Raw genomic sequence first — 21,684 nt, forward strand, 5'->3', positions numbered from 1 at the left:
TATGAGGAAGTGAAGCGGGGAAGAGGAGCCAAGAGTTCCTGGGTCTTTAAAAAATAACAACCCAAAAAGCACTCAGGTCTAAATTCCTTCCCTCTGCCATACTCACCACCAATGATCGGTTCCACAGAGGAACCCGAGGAATCCATATATGTGTGTGTGTGTGTGTGTGTATATACACACACACACACAGAGTTGCTAGGGCGGGAATAACACTCCCACTCTGATACATACTGGAAAAAAATCATCCGGATGGATCTCTCCTGCAACCTCCCCAGGCCTGGTACCCTCCAGAAGGGCTGGGATTGCAAGTCCCAATACTCTAGTTCAGTGTTTAATTTTTTTTTTCTCTCAGGACCCCTTCCCACTTTTAAAAATTATGGAAGACCCCAAAAGAGCTTTAGTTTGTATGGGTTATATTTATTGACATTTACCGTATTAAAATTTAAAATTGACACATTTGCTGCCGGTACTGCTTTTCATGATTGATGGGATTTTAATATTTTTTAACAGAGGCTGGCAAATCATTTTGATTTTGCAGACCCCTGAGAGGCTCTTGGGGACCCCCCCCCCCACGGTTCCTAGGACCATACTTTTAAGAAACACTGCTCCAGTTAGCATTGCAAGATGGCTAGGTGCTAGAGGTGGAAATGACTACCCACTCCAGTATTCTACCAGTGGTGCCAAGGAGACCAAATGGACTGGCACCCAAGATGTTAACATGATGCTGGATGATGAAATTCCCAGGCTGGAAAGTACCCCGTGAGCTACTGGGGAAGAGCAGAGGGCAAGTACAAGATACGGCCCAAAAGAAGCTGAAGGGATGTCCGGCTTTTGAAGCAGCCAGAAGCAAAAGGAAACTTCATTGCTGCAAAGTTATGCATGCTAGTGCTATGTGGAATGTCAGAACCATCACAGAGACAAACTGGCTACTCTCCGAGCAGCAGTCTCAAGACTGAACTTCAACATTCTGGGAATCAGCAAACAGCAAGCGACTGGAATAGGTCTTCTACAGCCAGTGAGTTTTCAGACCTATGATCATAATAAAAGGTTTTGATTTTTTACTGCGAGCAAGAAAATCATAGAAGAAATGATGTAGCCGTTAGTATCATCAAAAGGGTATCAAAGTTGGTGCTTAGGTCAAAATTACAGCACTTCAGGCCTATCCTCAAATCACAGATGGGAGGAAGTGGAAATAACTCTCTTTTTTTGTGGAAGCCATTCTAGGCTCTTGCCTCTGGAAGGAAGGATGGATTAACTCTTCCCAGGCAACATATTTACAGCAATGCTTTTAATGTTTTTCATGTTGCTTTAAATGCTTTTTGTTATTTTTTTAAATTATTTCTTGCACTGTTCTTTTTTGTACTTTGTTTGCCGCCCGTAGTCACATATATGAGATTGGCAGCTACATACATTTAACAAACAGATGATGGTATGCTTAATGTTAGTTAACTTAAACTTACCTTTGGATAATCTGTTTCCCTGGGGCATCAATTTCTGAATTATAATCACACTTCCTTAAAGAAGTGAAGGACAGTATAGATGATTCTCATTCTACAATAATCCTTTGAGAGGGGTTAGAGAGTGAATGAGATAATTTTAGACTTCTGTGCTGCTTTTCTGCACCTCTGTTTTTTGTTTTTTAAATCACACTCTCAAAGCTTGTACATACCTTTGGGCCATGTTGGTTAGAGTTATTTCTGGGAGATATGAATAAGACTGCAGTGTGGTTTGGTTTTGCATGATTGCAGCCAGAATCATTTGTAAACCACAGGTTATGTCTTGATAGATTGTATAAATGTAGTCAATTCCACTTAATTCATTAAACTATGCTTAAGCAAACTGGCTTAGTATAATTTGTGAACCAGATAACAGAATGGCATAAGATCAAAGGAATCTGATTAGATTCCTAATCTAACACTAACAGAGAAGAGTTCCTGTCTTAAAAATTCACACAAGTTGCATCATGAATGCCAACAACATTTTTATTCAGGATGCCTGCCCTCTCCCCCAATACTAAAAACATAATTGCAAAAACAGCTACACAAACCTCGTGCTCTAGGTAAGAATGTTCTCTCGATTGCCTCTTTAGCATCGTTTTGAATCAAATTCATGTTACTGAATGCTGTGCAAACATTCAGATGTGGTACTCTGCAGACAAGGCTTCAGCCGCTGCAGTGAAATAAAAGAGACGTCACCTTGTTATACTGAGAGAAACTACTGGAACGCAAGTAGACTGTTGTATTTTAAAAACTTTTTAAAATACTGCAGGAGCAGCTTGCCTCCTCCTCGGATGAGAAATACAGCATGGTGAGCAGATGGCTTTACTTTTCTCTCATACTGCAGCCTATTCTATTGTGGTTTGGGGACCCCACATCTCCAAATATAGTTTCTAAAATCATGTGCACAACAGGCATTGAATGGATGCTGCTGGTGGTAATTCAGCCTCCGCTGCTGGAGACAAAATGTTGAATGAAATTCTAAAGTAGTGGTAGGAAATATATATAGTCCTCCTGGTATTGCTGAATTCTAACTCCCATCATTCCTCATCATTGGACCTGCTGGGAGCTGGATTTCACCAGTACCTGGAAAGCTGCCTGTTGATCTAAAAGCAAGAGTCTGAATTAAGATCGGGAGGTAGGGATAACTGTGTTTCATGGTGGAACTCTTAAGTCATTTTTTTTTAGTAGGTTAAGAGAGAGTGACAGTTTTTTCTGTCTTGGAAGCAACCAAGTGGTTTATGAATTTTCCTTAGGCCCTTTCCCTTTGATATTTGAGCACCAAGAAGAACTATAGACTGACACAGCAAGGAACTTCATAGATTTTTTGTCAGGTGCTACATTTCTTTGTCTCCACTAGGCTAGAACCTGCAAGCAAAATCTTAGCACCCTCAGGTGAGGTATTTCCAAATACAGCTTTCCATGCAGGGAGTGGAGGAGATGCCAGATGTGTTGAGAGTCCTTCTTGCCGCAGCAGCAGAGTGACATGTTATCTTCGTCAGACATCATTTTTGAAGCAAAATAGAGGGATAGGATAAGATAGGCTGGAAATAGTTGCTTATGCGTAGCAGGACCAGGAACGTGGAATCACTAGCCCCCAGAAGGTCTCCTGAAAAAAAGAAAAGGATGACTATGACAAAGGAGAAACAATAGCAGGGAGGGAAAGAACTGCCATGAGACAAAATGATACAAGAATTCCAGCTAATCACATGCTTAGACCTGAGTCAGCAAGATCAGCCATATATATATGTTGGGGCTCCAACACAATCAAGAATCCATCACCACAATAATATTCCCAGAGCATCCAGCAAGGTTGAAGGCAGCATTGGAGAGTCTTTGAATTGCAGGTCTAGACTCTTCCAGGGTAGAGGAATTTGTTCTGGCTGTTTTGCTCCTCAGGCCCCTCAGGTCCTGGAGGCAGCCCAGGAGGTCCCAGACATGAAGGATGATGCTTCTCAGTGGCTCTCAAGCCCAGAATGTTCAAGACTATATGCTGCTTAATACCCTTTGCAGCTACTGATTTGAGGAGGAAGAAGAGAGGGAGAAGAAAGGAGTGGATTAATTTTCTGCTGATGAGCATCTCTAACTATGCTGTAAAGCAGAATCTTGCAGTAAAACCTTACCCAACCTGGTGTCCACTAAATGTGCTGGACTACATGTCCTATCACTCCCAATCAGAGCCAGCACACATGGTTGGCAACAGGTTGGGCATATCTGCTGCTTGCAATGGACCTTTAATCTGCTCCCTTTTCCTGTCCAGGGCTCCATAAAATGAAAAGGGATGAAGTAAAAATAAAACAATAAGAACTTCCCAACATTCATGTATCAATAACAGACAGGTGCTTTTTTCACATATTGAAATGCCCCCCAACTTACAGCTAATATGATACTGTATATTCATTTTTCTTTCACTTTTTATTATTTGGAATATTTTAATGTTTTTGAGCCAAAAAGTGACTCAGGCGTAATCTTTATAAATTAATATAAGGAATAATGAGCCAATCCTTAATGGAATGCTTCCAGCCAAATCACCTAAGGTTTTTTTCCTGTTTTTTTCCCCCCTTCTGATTTATGTTTGAAAACAATAAATATTTGAAACGACTGTTTCATTTTTAACAATAACTATTGTACTTCCCAAATCCATGCAAATGGGTATTCTAAACCTCTATTTTCCTCAATACTGAGGAGATAGAACTTATTTAACTTAACAGCCAGTTTGGTCTAGTGGTGAGGGCACCAGGCTAGAAAGCAGGGGTCTGTGAGTTCTACTCCCACCTTAGGCAAGAAAGCCAGCTAGGTGACCCTGGGCCAGTCCCTCTCTCTCAGCCCAGCTCACCGCACAGGATTGTTCTGGGGAAAACAGGAGGAGGAAGGAGTATTAAGTATGTTTGCTGTCTTGAGTTGACCAAAAATAAAAGCAAGATAAAAATCAAATGCATCTTTCTTTATGATAGATACATATATGTGTGTGTGTGTGTATATATATATATATATATATATATAATATGATTATGATATATTATATATGATTATGATAGATACATATATAGATAGATACAGATAAATAATGCTGGGAATAGATAAGGCTGGGAAAGGAGGAAGGAAAGAGAAGAAGAGGACGGCCAGCAGCAAGGTGGATGGACTCAGTTACAGTGGCGATGAGTCCACCATTGGGAGACCTGAAAGACCAGGTTAGGGACAGATCATTGTGGAGAAAATCTATCTGTTGGCCGCTAGGAGTCAAAAACAACTTGATGGCACATAATCAACCAACCAATCAATAAATCAGCCAATAGATACGGGTACAGACTCCATCCATTGAGCTGCTGTTAGCTACTGCCGATCCCAGCAGAATTATAGTCAGCTCTTAGCTTCATAACAAGTTTATTTGCAAGTTACTGGTGTTTGTGAAATCTCCACTTCTTGAGCTTAACTGCAGAAGCTGGGATATATGCCAGCTAATAGGCCTAACCTTCTTGGAAGGAGTAAGAGACATTTTCATCATTAATGAAATGATGGCATGGAGAGGGAACCAAGGGCTTATTCTAACTCTGCAAGGTAGATTGTTTACTCACCTCCTTGAGTGGACAGTGGATCCGTGCATAAAATTCTTGGGGGTATAAGGAGAAGAGGAATCCGTAACCCAAGCAGACTGCTGTCCATATGATGAAGTTGCAGACAGGGCTTTTCCTCTTATTATTAATAGTAAAGTGAAATATCACTATGAAGACAAACAGAAGAAGGGTTAATGGTGTATACTCCAACCACACTGAGCCAAGGAGATCTCAGAGTTACTAATTTCTGAGAACTGTTGTTTGCAGTAGGAATGTCCCTCTTCATTCCCAAATCCAAAATAAGGCAATATGTCTCATCCCTACTGCTATGGAAGGTAAAGTACAGTAATTTGAGAAAGAAAATTCTCAAGCAATGCCTTTGTATGTGGGACTCCCTGCTTCTAGAACCTGGCCATTTTCCTGTTCTTTTAACTGCATCTTGGTCACGACTGAAGTCATGTCTACCAAGTACTTGCCTCTGTTCTGGAATTGTAATTGAAATTCTGGAATTGGAAATTTTTGTTTTCCAATTATTAGTCTTTGTTTTTGCTCTTTGCTCTTGCTTTTTAATTTGTAAAATTGTTCCTTCATGTTTGACATTATTTTCCCCTCCTGTTGGAATAAAGAACCTTAACATTCTCAGGGAAGAAACACTACTTATTTGGTCAATGACTAGCAAAATTTGAAAAAATACAACACCAAAGTAACTTTCTCAGGGAAGGAAAAGCAGCCTTCAACCTAACCATACAATGCACTGTCTGGGGCAATCATACAATTCATATGGCTGGCTGGGGAATTCTGGGAGCTGAAGTCCACACATCTTAATCTTGGCAATTGCCAAGGTTGAGAAACACTGATTTGGGAGCAGGATAATGCCTCGAATTTTTCCATAGCCAGTCTTCCCCAACTTGGGAAGTGCCACTCATCTGAGGCAAACAACTCCCAGGATTCCATAGCCAAGATGTCCAAAGGCTATGTTGACTGAGCATACTGGAAATTATAGTAAGAATACATTTAGAGCATGTGAGGTAGGTGAAGGCTGGTTTGAATGTACTGGCAGCAGAGGTGTAGATATGTCTTCTTGCCATAAGGAACTCCACTGGTAGAGGAACTTCTCTGCCCTCTCTGCAAATGGGTCTGGGAGTTTGGATTGCGCTCAAATGTATAAATGTATATGCCAATATTAAACTCAAATGCATAGGTATGGTGGATGTATGGCCAAAGGGTTACTGAGAAACAAGAGTTTGACATCAGCTTTCTTAGAGAAATTCCAGGGTTTGCTACAGCTTAATATAGTTAGAATAAATCTGGGGCAATTCCACCCCACCAGTGGCAAAAACATGTATCAAAAGGATTGTGTGCCAATTGGGGAGTGGAGAAACCCAAAACTAGAGGAGGGTAGAACAGAAAGAAAGATGGTCCACTAGGAGGACTCCATGCCACACCATTGTTTTGTGGGTCTTGCGTGAATCCTCTGAGGGATGATTCAGTCCATTCCTTGAGGGAGTACTGACCTCCGAAGACGGCAAAAAGTATGAACAAGATGGGATAGAAGAAACCAACGCTCAAGCTGAGGGCGTATTCATGGACAACCGCTGAGACGATGAAGACAGTTAACTTAGCTGCACTTCGGGCTTTCCCTCCAGTCAGCTGGAAGGGAAAGAGTGCAGGTGAGTCATAGAACTCATCTTGGTGTTCACCAATGAACAATGAAGATGGACATAGAGAAATTACATCCAGCAGGTTTACTTAATGGGGTAATATAGGGTGGGTTTGGTAAGCCTATCAGCTTTTTGACGTAGTACAGACAGGAAACCAAACCATGAGTACTAACACTACCTTTATTGTAAGGTTACAGTAACAGAATCTTGCAAGTCTGAATGCGCTTTCCCCCTCCCTCCCTTTATCTTTGTGTGAACTAGGGAGGGTCCCTTCTGAGATGCTTTCTCCACCCCCATTCCTGCTGTGGGCTGAGAAATCTCTTGTCTGACCACTGCCCTAACTGCAGCTCTTCCTCCTGTCCCCCAAGGTTATTCTCACAGCCCACTACAGCCTTACCTACCCATAGGAAGTCTTGTTGAATATAATAGTACAGCCACTCATGCACAATCAGATTCCATGACCGATAGTATTCAGGAAATGATGTGGAATTCCACCAGTCCTAGGCAGGGAGAATGGAATAAATGACATGAAAGAGTCTGCATCTTAACAGCACAGAAATCCCAGTCTTGAAACTGGAACATCACTGCATTTTGGCAAGTAAAAACACAATCCACTCTAGATTGTCTGGGTACAGGTAGTCCTCCGGTTACAACAATTGGGACTGGAATTTCCATCCGTAAGTGATGCAGTCATAAAGCACAACCACATCACTTGGTGATGGCAATCTCTGCAGTCCCAATTGCTGTTGTTAACCGAATCCTACGGTTGTTCCAAGCAACTTCCTGCTGGCTTCCCACAGCCACAGTGGGGCAGCCAGCAGGAAGCTGCAAGTCCCAGGCTGGCAGGTAAGTGGCTTCTGCCAGGTGGGAAAGGGAGTGAGGGGGTGCACTGGAGTGCAGGGGAGGGTTGGGGAGGGTGCATAGGGGTGTGAGGGAGGTTGGAGAGAGTGCAAGAGGGTGCACAAGAGGTGTGGGTTGGGGACAGTGCTCAAGGGTGTGAGGGGTGCATGAGAGGTGCAACGTGGGTTGGGGGGGTACGTGAGGGTGTGAAAGGGTGCACCAGAGATGTGGGTTGGGAGCACGCATGAGGATGCAAAGGGGTACGAGGGAGGTGCAGCAAAGGTCAGTGACGGTGTGCGGAGAGGGTGCAAGTGGCCAGTGCGACGCGAGTGCAGAGAGGCTGGGGAAGGGTGCACTGGTGGGGGAGACTTATCCCAGGGACTTGTGACCTTCCCTGCCAGCTTTGCCTTGACTTTCTGGGGAAGCTGGCAGGGAAGGTTGCAAATGGTGATCATGTGATTGCAGGGTGCTGCAACCAGTCATAAGTGCTAACTGGTTGCCAAGCGCCCAGATCGCAATCACATGACCCTGGTGGAGCTGCAGCGGCCAGAACTCCAAGGACCGGTCGTAACCATCATTCATTCAGCATCATCGTAATTTTGAACGGTTGCTGAATGGGGACTAGCTGTAATTCAGGGATTCACAATGGGGTACAAATGGGCATTACAGTTATAGCCTCAAGAGACAGTCCTGGTTGCCCATCAATTAAAATGAAGTATTTTAAAAATCTGAAATCTTAACAAGATTAACCATTCTGCATAAGATGTTGTTAGGCTGCTGAAATTTTGTAAGATCTAACATGAGAATACTGGCTTCTCTTGAGATTTCAGTGTTTTTACATGAGATCTCATGCAAAATTTCTAAAAATCTAATGATATTCTAAAAATCTAATGTTTGGGTGATCTAGCGAGATTTCAGCCATTGGGAGGGCATGAATGGACCACCATGTGGGATCTTGCAATGTCCTTTGGAACATGTTGTTGATCTCTTATAATTAGTACCCAAACATACATGTTTCTACAGGTAGTCCTCGTTTAGTGACCACAATTGGGACTGGCAACTTGGTCGTTAAGCGAAGATGTCACTGAGTGAAACAGCAACTGTGCTTATTATTTATTTATTTGTTTGTTTGTCAAACTTATATGGCCCCCCATCACACCTGAAGTGACTCTGGGTGGCATACAATAAAACCAAGAATTAAAACATTTTACAAACATAGGACCTTAATGTCAGCTTCTTCAGTACAACTGCTTTGGCATGTTGAAATGTGGTTTTGTTTTAGAACCATAATGTCTCAGAACTCTTTGCAAAGTTTTTCAAGCAATCCTTCATGGAGCGGCCAATGGACCTTTCAGGGATATCCATGTGGAATGATATCCAGCCCGCTCCCCATGTCTTCCTTGCAACCTCCGGTATAATTACCTTATAGAAACCACGGTCTGCAAAGCGCAGCATCTCAGCAAACATGTTTAGCCAGCAGTGCTGGTAGCAATAGTAGAACACGAGTATAATAAATGTCCCTAATGAGAAAGGTGAAGAAAACATCAGTCCTTCCCACTTTGGGGAGAGAAGAGAAATTAAAAATGCAATTTTTAAAAAATGCAAAATGGACCTTCCGTCTTTGGTTCTGGATGGATTAAAGGATGGGGACCTTTTCCATCTTTGGTTCTGGATGGAGTAGTACTGCCCCAGACAGACTTGGAATGCAATCTGGGGATTCTCCTGGACTCACAGCTCCTGCTCAAAGAGTAGGTGGCAGCCGTGGTGCACTCCTCTGTGTGTTGCACCAGTTGCGTCCATTCCTGGACCCGGAGGCCTTGCTCACAGTTACCCACACCCTCGTAACCTCTCGCTAGGACTACTGCAATGCTCTCTACATGGGGCTGCTCTTGAAGAGCATTTGGAAGCTTCAACTGGCACAGAATGCGGCTGCACAGATAGTAAATGGGGTTGGATATACCACACATATAACACCACTAACGCGTGAGCTGCATTGGTTACTAGTGTCATGGGGGGCTCAGATTCAGAGTCCGAAGACGAAGAAGAGCAGTCAGCTCCTAAAGTGGCCTTGGAGGACAAGCAGTCAGCCCTGGGGTCACCGGATGAACAGCCACCGAGCAGGCAGAGGGGGCAGGGCTGGCCAGCGATCACAGAAGATGAGGACTCGGAATTGCCACCCCTTCCCAATGCAAGAGCTTGGAGAGCAGAAAGAAGAGCAGAACAGAGGAAGTCAGTGAGGTTACTCACAAGGAAGCAGCTTCACCCTCCTAAATGAGCCCCACCAGGGCTGCTCTTATTTCAGAAGAGCTGTGAGCTTGAGACTGGTGCTGGAAACAACCGTTTGCTAACTCAGACTCTCTGTGCCCTGCCTTTTGACTCGGAACCCAGACCGGCTGATGACTTTGCTAACGCTTTGGACCCTTGGATTTGCCTGACCGTTCTTGCGCCTGCTCCTTGGACTTTAAACTCTTTATTTAGGCAAGGTTGTTGGACTTGTGAGAACTTGGTTTCTTTTGCATGCGTAAGTTTGCACATAACTTTTGTCTGCTGTTTGCTATAAGTAAGAGTTTGCAACTACCTCTTGTGTGTTTGTGTGTGCCTGGCCTGAGACAGGACAGCTAGTGCGCTTCTGGGTGCAATTCAAGGTGCTGGTTGCCACCTTTAAAGCCCTGCATGCCTTGGAACTGAGTTACCTGAGGGACTGTCTTTTCCCAATAGTTTCTACCTGTCTGATTCGCCCCAGCAGGCTGGGCATGCTACGGGTCCCGTCAGCCAAAGAATGTTGGCTGGCAGGGGCCAGGAGATATGCCTTCTCTACTGTAGCCCCTGCCCTTTGGAGCATCCTTCCTTCAGAGATTAGGCTGGCCCTGTCGCTGTTGGCCTTTTGTAAGGCCCTAAAGACCTGACTATGTGCCCAGGCCTAGGACCCCGAAGGTGTTAAGGGCCCCGTCTCCTAGCTATACTGATAACTATTATGATAATTTTCTTGGCTGCCATATAGATTTATCTTTGTATTGTTTTTAATTGTTTTTATTGTTTTAAAACTGTTTGCCCCCAGAGTTACTTGGTTGAAATGGGCGGCTATAGAAATTAATTAAATAAATAAATTATTGTTACAGATTTAAGATCAACAACTGCAAATGAAACTTATTTAACCCTTGCCTCTTAGGCTAGTGGAAGAAGAGCAGAATGACCTTGCCTGTGTGTTTTTTACTCTCCTGTTGGAATACAAGTAGTCCTTGTTTAGCGACTATCTCATAGAGCAACTGTTTGCAGTTATGATGGTAATGAAAAAGTAACTTTGCGACCAGTCCTTGCATTTATGACCTTCACAGGTCTGTCAAGCAAAGGAAAGCTGAAGTAGATCACCTCACAGCTGCAGTTTCATTTAGCAACCATTTCACTTAATAACCAAGTTGCCGGTCCCAATTGTGGTTGTTAAACGAGGATTACCTGTATCAGGAGACTACCATGGTACTGCGTGACTTGAGGAGATCACTTGTACCTGTTTTTAATTAAGGTTGTAGCCTAGATTGTCTAAGATTCAGACACCTGCAGACTGGTGCCTTCTAGATGTGTAAGTCTACTACTACTACTACTACTACTATTAAATTTTTATCCCACCTTTTTTATATATAACTCAAGGTGGCAAACATACCTAATACTCCTTCCTCCTTCTATTTTCCCAACAACAACCACCCTATGAGGTGAGTTGGGCTGAGAGAGAGGGACTGGCCCAAAATCACCCAGCCAGCTTTCCTGCCTAAGGCAGGACTAGAACTCACAGTCTGCTGCTTTCTAGCCTGGTGCCTTCATCGCTAGGCCCAACTGGCTCTCGCTCCCAACATGTGTGTGCAAAGTATCAGGAGGCAGGCAGCTAATGTAGTTTCTCTGGAAGGCAGTGGTCAGGTCAAGTCCTTCTGGACTGATCCAAATGTAATACTGTACACCTATGAGTGATTTTAGCTGGGGACTGAGGGAAGATGGCTTCACCTTTATACAAGGAAGGAGGACTCCTTAAATACCAGCCACCCTTTTTCAGAGGCAGAGAAGAGGCTGCAGCCAAATAACCAAAGGATGTAGATTGCAGACAGACTGCTAAAACTATATACAGTGGCACCTCGGGTCACGAACGCTTCTGTTCACAAACAATTCGGGTCACAAACAGCACCGTTCGCAAAATTTTGCTTCCGTTCGCGAACCCCGCATCGGGTGACGAACACGACCCGCGGCCATTTTCCCTGCTGTGACACATGGTCATGGCTTCCTGTAGGGAGGGGGACTCTCCCTCCAAACAATAACCGCCTCCCCACCCGCCTTCCTGTCCTCCACGCCGGAAGTCGCCTCGAGCAAAGTTAGCGTTCTCTCTCTTCGTACTGTACTTTGTGTCATATTTTTGTGGTTTTAAAAAAAAAATACATATAGTTCAGAACGGATTAACCATAATTACATTGAACCTTATGGGAAAATTTGATTCGGGTCGCGACCAATTCGGGTCGCGACCAGAGTCGTGGAACGAACTAAGTTTGTGACCCGAGGTACCACTGTATTTATAATTACCCCCACACACACATACACATACATAGACCAAAGTATTCACACTTCTGTGACCCGAATAGGTGAATTGTACAATCATTAGATATATTATGAAAATACAGAATTTTATTCTGTCATTTCCCCAACCACTTTGCATTATGCATTCTTCTAATCTTGGAGAAGGAGAAAGTCCTGTACAGAATTCTTCAGCTGTACCATCTGGCAATGGGCTGTGTGATTCAGCAGCAGTTAAGCTGACTCCTGTGGTTTCAGCAGCGCATTGCCAGCTGCCTTGCAAACCAATCTTTACAACTAGGACTAGAAAATTGCTTTTCAGAAGTCAACTAAGGTAACATTTTTGGCAAGTAGAACTTTATGAGCAGCAGCACATTCTCTAGTTTCCCCCCAACATCTACAGGATTTTTGCATACCCATTATTGCAAGGAAAGATGACGAAGATGATGGACTTGGGGCATTGTGAATGGAACAATGGAAAGGGGCACAGAGTATCGCATGTGGAGGATAACTGAGACAGAAGCCAAAGAAAGGAATAAATGAGAGGTCACTAAAGCATTTTTACAGGAAATAGAATCATCCAACAATGAATTTATGAAGACTTCATTGCTTGACTTCTGGTCCATTTCACATACTTTCATCATGAATAAAAAAAGCAGCCTGCCAGACCTACCTCATCATTTTCTGTGGATTTTACATATAGTCCAAAGCCATATATATCTTGTCTGTGGAAAGGGATAACTCTTGAGCTGGTAGTATGTCTCACTTCACTTTCTTTAAAATGTGATACACCAGCCTGGCTATCTTTGAGGCTCTCCTGTTTCTTCTACTGAATGAGGCCATGGACCTCTGCCCCAAAGTCCATAGCATTACTGCTTAATCCCATTAGTCAGACGAAATCATTGCTGTTTCCACCTACCAGCTATTGTTCCATGGAAGATGGAGAGTACCATGGTTTTGATGCTGAAGGGCTGCTTATGCATGATTCTTAAGTCAGAGAGGCAGACGTGTTCTAGGATGAGACTCATATAATATATACCCACCAGGAACTGTAGGACAGAGAGAAAAAAACTCTACCTTAGTGAAGTTAGGCTTGGGGACATGGTCAGTTCCTTGGGTGTCTGCTGGCATCTCGGTGTTCTGGTGAAGTTTATCAGTTGCCAGCCCTCAGCTATGACTAAGAATAACTTTCTTCTGACCTATGATCTCAGAAGCTGGACTGAGCTGCCATTTTTATCTCTTACAATGAAATACTGTCCTCCAAATACTGTCCTCCAACACCAGCCCCTCTTTTGTTTAGTTTTAGTCAATCTGTCACAGATTTTTTTTTCACCGCTCCCTTTCTGAGTGATTTTAAGTTCCATCAACTCTGCTCTCTTTCAAACCATTTTTCCCTTTTTCCTTTTCTTCTTAATTTTCCTGTTGGAGATATTTTAAAATACGTACATTGTTTCTAAAGTTTTAAATTGTATGTCTCTTAGGGATAATTATCTTTTTTGCATCAAAGGTGACTCAGGATAAATCTTTTAACTCACTCGCTCACTCAAGGCTAGAAACTCTGGGAAATTTAAATGGCGGCCTTTAGCCACTCATGGCTTCTTAAAGCATTGTTGCTATTTAGTACTTTGGCCAGCTAAGACATCTTAGGTTCCCAGTCCAGCTAAGTTTCACGGGAAAATCCAATATTCCTGTGAGGGAGTGAAGTTGGGAGAAGTAGCTGCAGCCAGATAGAAATGCTTCACACCCCATTTCCCTCATTTCCCTAACTCAACCTTTCCTCACAAGCATCCAAGCCAGCGTTCCAGCTGCCTGTGATAATTGAGCCTCACCCTGGAGTGTTCAAGGACGTGCTGATGTCCAGAGGCAGCCTCACCCCACCCTGGCCCTTAACAAAAACAAATGCTAAGACAGAGTGGGAAGGGTGTGTGTAGGAGGAAAGGTGACAAGCAAATGGCATACAGACAGGGAAGTGGAGGCGACATCTGGAGATTGGCAGCTATTACAAGCAGGCAGGAGGACTATCATTCAACTGCCAGGTCCACAAGCCATGGCGAGCAGCATATCCTGGTGGGAGCCCTGCTTGGAGGTTTGCCAGGAGCTCAGCAGCAACTAGAAGAGGAACAACTACTCTGAAGCAGCGCCTCATCCCAACTAGAGTAAGAACGTTTGGAAAGAGGCGAAGGTTGTATGCCACTTTACAGACTTACAGACTTTTGCTTGAACTAAGTATTAAGTATTAAAGGATTGAGTATTAAAAACATATTTACATGGCCACATCACCTTGCAAGTCGTAGAAGGGTGGAGAGCAATACCCTGTTGTTGGGGAAAGTGTGCGCTGCAATAAAGCATTGTGTACAGATTTGCTATGCTGTGGTGTGTCCAGTCCTTGGAAAGCAAAGAACCCTCACAATTCCGCAAGCACACTTTTCATCCACAGAGAGGCCAGATAAAACCAATCAGCCAATGGAAACTTAATGTGTCTCTCTCACCTTAGCCAAACTTTGGATGACATAACTCCAGCGGATGTATGGCTCCCTATAAGGAAAGGAATAGGGATTGGGTTGAGATATGATACGAGTGCAGTTCCTTTTTCTTGGGAAATACAATGGTTATGCCATTGCTCAGAAAAGGGGGACATGGACTGTAGATCCTGAAGCCTGTTTGGACCACTTTTTTTTGCTAGAGCTGAGAACGCAGGAAGCCCAGAAAGACAAGGGGGATGTGCGAGGACTAACCTTGGATAGCTCTCTCTGTAGATCAAAGTAGGGCAGAAGAGATAATACAGGTAGGTTGAGAATTCAGGTGGGCTTATCTTCCCTGGAGTGGGGGGAAAGAAGCAAAGGAATAGTTGAGGGTACAGAGACAGGTAGAGGGACAATGGTTTGTGTTGTGCACTGAAGAAACGGATGCCCTGGAGCACACATGATACTCAAGTGCAGGCATCTCCCCTCTCTGCATTTCAGCAGGAAGTACTCAGAGCTGTGTATATGCCATGATACTTCCTGTGTACAAAAAGCAGCTGCAAAAAACCCACTCTAGTTAAGGTGTGATACGGGATGCAGCATTCGGCTTTCTGCAAATCTGTCTCCATCAGTACGCAGAACCAACAGGCAAGAAAAGCAACTACTCCATGTGTTCACAAGGATATGTGTAAGAAAGTGCTATCAATGAAATCTTGCACTGCGTGTCACAATGTGGTGAGCTGCTTTGTATCCTGATGGGAAAGCTGTTTGAAATAGATAGATAAATAAATAAATCTCCCATGCTCAGGGATGGGGCTCTGCAACTCCTCACGCAAAACAAAGCCTGGGAAATAGGAGGAATTGTGATTTGGTGAGGGATATGGAGAGAGATACTTGACCAAGACAAGAAATTCCCTTTACTTTGCATCAATATAACTTTGTACTGTACTTACAATCTACTTGCAACATCTACCATACCCAATCACTGATAATATTGCCTGGGGTAAGGGAAACTGTAATCCAATTTCAGGTTGAGAAAGGCTGTGACAGCAGTTAGCGTGTTGAGGCCAATGCTTGTGTTACAGCTAAGCTGCTGCCATCGGTCGAAAATCCGTTTAGGGGCTGTGGGGGAGTCTTGTAGCCATCTTAACCATCCCCGAGGGCCTCCAAGTCAAACTCACCCTTTTGGTCCCTGGCATGGAGAAGAGGAGGCACAGATTCTCGCAGAAATGAGTAGCTTTTCATCAGGAACCGGAACTATGCAGGAGGGGAAAACGAGCAGTGAAGCAGTATGAACTTGAGTCATGTTGTTAGGTATCCTTGCAGAAGACTCGGGTATTCTGCTATGGAATTGCACCCATCAGCTCAGCAGAATTGGGGTGACCCAAGGGAGCCTCTCATGTTTCCTTGGATCCTATGGTGCCAGCTAGGCTCTTTAGGCAGAAATGGCCCCTGCTTACTCACTTGGCTATCTGTCAGCTGTACTGCCTGCTGACTTTTCAGCTCAACTTCTCACTTGGATGAAATCTGCTTGTCTCCCTGCTACCAACAATAGCCTCTTTCCACAAGGACACGTATTTGAGGCCACGGCAATTGCCACTGTACACCCACTGAATGGCTGCTAAGGAGCACACCTTCTGTCACAAGATAAAAGAAATGTATGCCTTGTTCAGGGCAGCATATAGTGAAGCATATATCTTTAATCTTGCCATCCTGGTTGGAGGTTATGGGATTTTTAGTCCAGACCATCTGGGGGGCCCCAGTCAGGAGAAAGCTACCTTAAACCTGGGGTGAGGTTGCCATGTCTTCTCTGTACAATGTCTATGGAAGTATACATCTGGAGGCTATTGTAGCATTTGTCGCTATTGGATCCTATGCTTTCCACATTGAGATGTTCTGTGGCAACCAGAATTACTCCACAAGTCCACCCTCACCTTAGATAACCCCTCATCGCTGCTTAGGAACTCCTTTCCCCTGTACCCACCTTCTTTGAGGTGCCCCGGTGCCATACCTGCTCAATGGTGACAATGCAACAGGAGGCCGGTCCCAGATTAAAATGGGTCACTACATAGATGGGGTAGAAGCCCAGAAATGCCATGTGACAGAGCAGCAGCAGCACCACCAAGGTGACCGTGAAGAGGACGGGGAACCTGGCTGTCTTCAAGGAGCCAGACCATATTTGCAGGGCCTGGTAGGGCACAGATAAAGTGTAGAGGAACATGCAGAGCCAGGCAAAGATTGTCATTTGTGGCTGTGCAAAAGCGAAGGTAATTAACTTGAAATCCAAGACAAGGCTGTGGGAGACAAAGAAAAAAGGAGCTCTGAGGATGCAGCAAAAAAGACCAGGGTGTTTTAAGTGGGCACCCCAAGTTACCCACTCCCCTTTATTGCAACCCCTTGAGCTTCCTCTGGTTTATACATCACATTTATATAGCCACCTAGAGTTGCTTTGTGAGATGGGCGGCTATATAAATATATGTACAGTGGTACCTCGGTTCACAAACAATTCGGTTCACGAACAGCTCCGTTCGCAAAATTTTGCCTCCGTTCGCAAACGCCGGATTGGGTTACGAACAGGATCCACAGCCATTTTCCCTCCCGTGACACGTGGTTGCGGCTTCCTGTAGGGAGGGGGACTCTCCCTCCAAGCAGTAACCGCCTCCCCACCCGCCTTCCTGTCCTCCACGCCAGAAGTCGCGTCGAGCAAGGTTAGCTTTCTCTCTCTTCGTGCTGTACTTTGTGTCATATTTTTGCGGTTTAAAAAAAAAAAACCATATGGTTCAGAACGGATTAATCGTAATTACATTGAACCTTATGGGGAAATTTGACTCGGGGTGCGATCAAAAATCGGTTGGCGACCAAATTCGGAGGGGTCAGAATGGATTAACCGTATTTACATTGAACCTTATGGGAAAATTTGATTCAGTTCACGACCAATTCAGTTCGCGACCAGAGTCGCGGAACGAATTAAGTTCGTGAACCGAGGTACCACTGTATATGTGATGTATCAATCAATCAATCACCAATCTTCAATAGTGCAATTGCTGAAAAGTGATGGTGATGGGTCCTGCTATTTTGAAGAGGTAAACTCATGAAAGTTCTAATGAAATCTTCAAACTAGGCACAACACAGTTAGAATGAAGGAAGATCTCCCCCTGCTGAAAAAATCATGACCAGTCCTACTCATTTTGCTTCATAATCTTGCCCATTTCAACTATTGTTCACCCCAAAATATTGGCCCACAAAAAGTTTCCCAGCACAATTTAAATGGACTGTGAGATATTTGAGGTGTCATACTATGAACATCAGTCAGCACTACTGTCAGAATAATGTCTAATTCTTTTTTGGTATAGCCTTCCGAGCTTTCTATTCAGCTGGTCTAGAGTTCATGTGAAACTTAGGTTACTGTACAAGACATTTACTTATTCCATGTAAAGCTCCCCTTTTGGAAATTCAAGGTGATACACGTGAAGTTCCTTCCTAATTTTATCTCCACCACTTTCCAGTAAAGGCTGAGAGATGAGTTGGCCCAAAGTGACCCAGTTAGCTCCCTGACTGAATGCCAATCTGAACTTGGGTCTCTGTCTTCTATCTCTGTTAGACTGCTTCCTTGGTCTCTTCATGCTGCTGCTTCAACAGAACCACAGATCATTTCCAAGAGTTGCCTGTCATGGAAGTTGCTGCCTTCTCCTCCTTTGATGATGTATTGGATTTGTAAGGCTGCCCAATTAAAAATGGCTCTTGGCAGTATACAATATTAAAAACAGATAAAAACAACAATGAGCAGTGATAGCAAAAAGCACTGAATTTGATGGAGCCTCCTCATGGCAAGAAATAGGCAAGAGACTGGAATAATGCCAGAGCCAGGTTTTTAGTAGGCAGATAGAGACTGGACTAAATGCCCTTGTGATTTCCTTTCCTAGGGCTACTCGATCTGGACTGCAAACATCCAGCTGAGACCTAGGGGGCACAGAGAAATGTTTGTGCATCTCTCTGCTGCCATCTCATGTCTGTTTGGATTTTTGCAGGTCAAGACCGGTATCCCATCCTCTCTGAATGGACCAGCTTGGACCAGCTTCCTTCATCTTACCACTTTCACTGTTCCCACTTTCTTTATTTTTCCCTTCCTATATTAGTAGTAAATTTAGCCTGACTTTCTTTAAAGTAATCCCAGAGTGGAATGTAATACAAATGCAAATCATGACAACAAATGGCAGAAGCATATTATGTGACACAACACATACATCCAACCATGAACAAATGCACAGATGGGTCTTTTGGTGAAACCAAAAGGTAACAAGATTCAGTCAGAAGGAAGGGAGAAGAAGAGAACTGCATAACCAGGCGACTGGCATAGATAACAGTGTTTGGATGCCTGGCAAATGTGGCACCAGAGGAGGGATCCTCACTTAGGCTTCATTGCTAGGCAGGCCAAGGCCCCCACCTCCCCAACAAAAGCGCAAAGACAAGCAGAAGAACAAATTCCATTTGCTTTGTAGCAGGCAGGTGAACAGACCGTGACAGCTGGGAGGAGAAGCAGCAGGGCCTGGGGACTCGCAGAAGGCTCCCTGCAAGTGCCCAGGGCCTTGGCAGGTGCCCAAGGATGCCAACCCTTGGATGGAATCTAAGTTCAAAGATTAGGCAAAGATACTCTCATGATTATTACTATGTCCCTTAGTATAAAACAAATAGCACCCCATCCCCATATTCTCCTCAACGTAGCATACATCAGAGGACAGTCCTTCTACCCTCCTCCCGCTTCTGAATCGTACCGTCCTTCATCGATGGAATCCACAATAATTTTGGTGGTAGCAAAGAGGCAGAGCATGGCCAAAAATATGTGGTAGATACTGCGGAAATGCTCCATTTCTATCATTATGCTGTAAATGAGAGACAAGTTGCCAGTAAGTAAGCGATAGATGGAGATCATTGGGCAAGACCTGGAACTCAAACATTTTCATCTGGTTTTCTGGAAGCCCTAATGAATTTGAATTAATGGGAGAGCAAAAACTTGTAGCTTCACTTGTACAAAGGAAATAACATTCAAGTGGCTGTGGAAAAAAAGATTTTCCATACCTTACGACATATGAGAGAGAAAGGGAGGGAGGCCAAAGCAGGACTTCCTTGGAGAGAAGTGGCATTATTTGTTCCACATATTTGAGGATAGAAAAATCTATTAAAATCCTATAGCCACCCTGCCTCCCAAATGAATAATCTTGGACTTCTCATTATTGAGACTTGATCTTACAGTAATCTTATCCGTTCTTTTTCTGGTAACAGAAGAAACATTATATTCTATATTCTGTGCTATAATTTTACTTTATAAGAACAATTCATGAACAGAGAATACAGAATATGGAATGTTGCTTCTCTTCAAAATAGTTCATCCACAAAACTACTCTTCTGTGCTTCATTACAGAAGAAATATATCTGGACATAAGGGCTTATCAGAATTTATTTTCATTTGTTTAAGATACATTAGTCCTTGTCCTTTCTTTTTGCTCTGTCAGCTGCCTCTTTTACTTCTAAATAAGAGTTATGGTTAGAGTTGTGTGCTAGCTGATTCTCCCCTGATACCCCACATGGGATTGGCTTTTGCCAACCAACACTCACAAAGAAACATGGTTTTTCAGAAAGTTGTTTCTCCAGGGAAACAAACAGAAGTCATTGGTAGGGAATAAAACCACCCAGCAGTGGTCAGTGGCAAACCTCATGGAGTGATGGGATGAACCAGCCAGGGTGCCTTCTGTTAACCATATGACTTGTGTACCTTCCAAACGTAGTTAGGTCAGAGCAAGCATGCTTCAGAAGCAGAAATGGCACTGATATTATTGAGGAGGGATTGGGTCAATGTAATAGAAATATAGCCTCTAGAAGAAAATACATTTCTGTATCTAGAAGATGGCCAGTTAGAAGGACTATCTACATTGTCTAGAAGGGAACACCAGCTTCAGTCACAGATGAAGTGTGATGGTAGCCAATGGATGCTGCACCTACAATGCACACAGTATAAGTTTATAGATCACATACAATGATAGGCTATCTACCAGACCGCCTGTCTCTTATCTTAGATGTGACATTAAAAAAGTTTAGCCAGGGAGTACTCCCTTTTCTTGGGAGTACAATGTTCTCTCAAACAGATGGGGAGGCCAATACATTCTTAAGGTAAAAAGTAAAGTCCCCTCTGAGTCAAGTTTGACGCCTGGGGATGATATAGATATGTAGTTTTGTTGACAATAATATGGAAGAGATTTGCCATTGCCTTGTTCCTGGAAGTTTTTAAATTCCCCATTCTATGGGTCTGGGATTTCTGGTGATCTCCTGTCTAAGTACTAATCAGGTCAGATCCTGCTTGGTTTTCTGAGATCAGCCAGTGTTGGCCACCTGCTGACATCTAGTTGGGCCAAGTCCTTCTAGGAAGGGATTATTCAGTACTTCATTATAGAAGCCAAGATAAGTACCTGAATAGAAATCAAGCATATGGTAAGGGAGTCAGTGTTCCTTTGTTTTAGGACAAAGATCTGGACAAAGAAACTTGCTCCTGCTGAGATTATGAACAACCTTATTCTAATATGCTAGTAAGCCTCTTTGTACTATAGTACTAGCCAGCTGATCAACCTTTACCTTTAAAAACATACTTTATTCCATTTCCCATCCACAGTATCTATTCCTCCTACTCTGTCCCCCCAGCTCCACTTCCAGAAGAGTTTCAGCATTGTGTGGCCATGGAGCATGCTCAGTCCTTATTGGGCTGTTTTGAGTTCCTCAACAGAAAAAATTCCAACTCTTGCTCTCCATCAACAGTGGGATATCAGTTATTTGCCCAAGGCCACCTTTGGAACCTGAGGCATAACAGACTTGGCCACTTTGTACGCTGTCCCTCTGACTAAGTCTTGTTCCCGTCATGGCCAGGCATACTTACTCAAACAATGACCGTTGACAGACAAAGACTTTCTTCTTCTCTTTCAATAGTTGATCTTTCTCTCTGCAAGATAAGGTTTCAAAGCAAGTAATATTTAATATATCTCTCAAAACCCTTCTCATTCTGAGCAAGGGGGTGGGAGCAGCAAAACAAGAGCAAGAATTGGTGCATCACATCACTTTCTGCAGAACCAGGCCA

General features: G+C 43.7%; 1 protein-coding gene across 2 annotated transcripts in view; it reads right to left on the reverse strand.

The window, feature by feature from the left end:
- Nucleotides 1-1,934: 1,934 nt before the first annotated feature.
- Nucleotides 1,935-21,684, reverse strand: part of SOAT2 (sterol O-acyltransferase 2) — a 52,430-nt gene continuing 32,680 nt past the window's right edge. For both annotated transcript variants that reach the window (XM_007421333.3, XM_088137995.1), the window contains 12 exons: nucleotides 21,487-21,549; nucleotides 19,337-19,444; nucleotides 16,576-16,858; nucleotides 15,746-15,821; nucleotides 14,838-14,919; nucleotides 14,592-14,637; nucleotides 13,022-13,151; nucleotides 8,974-9,071; nucleotides 7,113-7,211; nucleotides 6,565-6,700; nucleotides 5,072-5,217; nucleotides 1,935-3,105 (listed from right to left, as the gene is read on the reverse strand). In XM_007421333.3, the coding sequence (XP_007421395.3) occupies nucleotides 3,055-3,105; nucleotides 5,072-5,217; nucleotides 6,565-6,700; nucleotides 7,113-7,211; nucleotides 8,974-9,071; nucleotides 13,022-13,151; nucleotides 14,592-14,637; nucleotides 14,838-14,919; nucleotides 15,746-15,821; nucleotides 16,576-16,858; nucleotides 19,337-19,444; nucleotides 21,487-21,549 (1,318 nt within the window). In that variant the 3' untranslated portion in view covers nucleotides 1,935-3,054. The remainder of the gene's footprint in view (nucleotides 3,106-5,071; nucleotides 5,218-6,564; nucleotides 6,701-7,112; nucleotides 7,212-8,973; nucleotides 9,072-13,021; nucleotides 13,152-14,591; nucleotides 14,638-14,837; nucleotides 14,920-15,745; nucleotides 15,822-16,575; nucleotides 16,859-19,336; nucleotides 19,445-21,486; nucleotides 21,550-21,684) is intronic.

The sequence above is a fragment of the Python bivittatus genome, unplaced genomic scaffold (genome assembly GCF_059951505.1).
Source record: "Python bivittatus isolate LINGU-HERP-01145 unplaced genomic scaffold, Pbiv_v1 ctg000220_np1212, whole genome shotgun sequence".
NCBI classification, from domain to species: Eukaryota; Metazoa; Chordata; class Lepidosauria; order Squamata; family Pythonidae; genus Python; species Python bivittatus.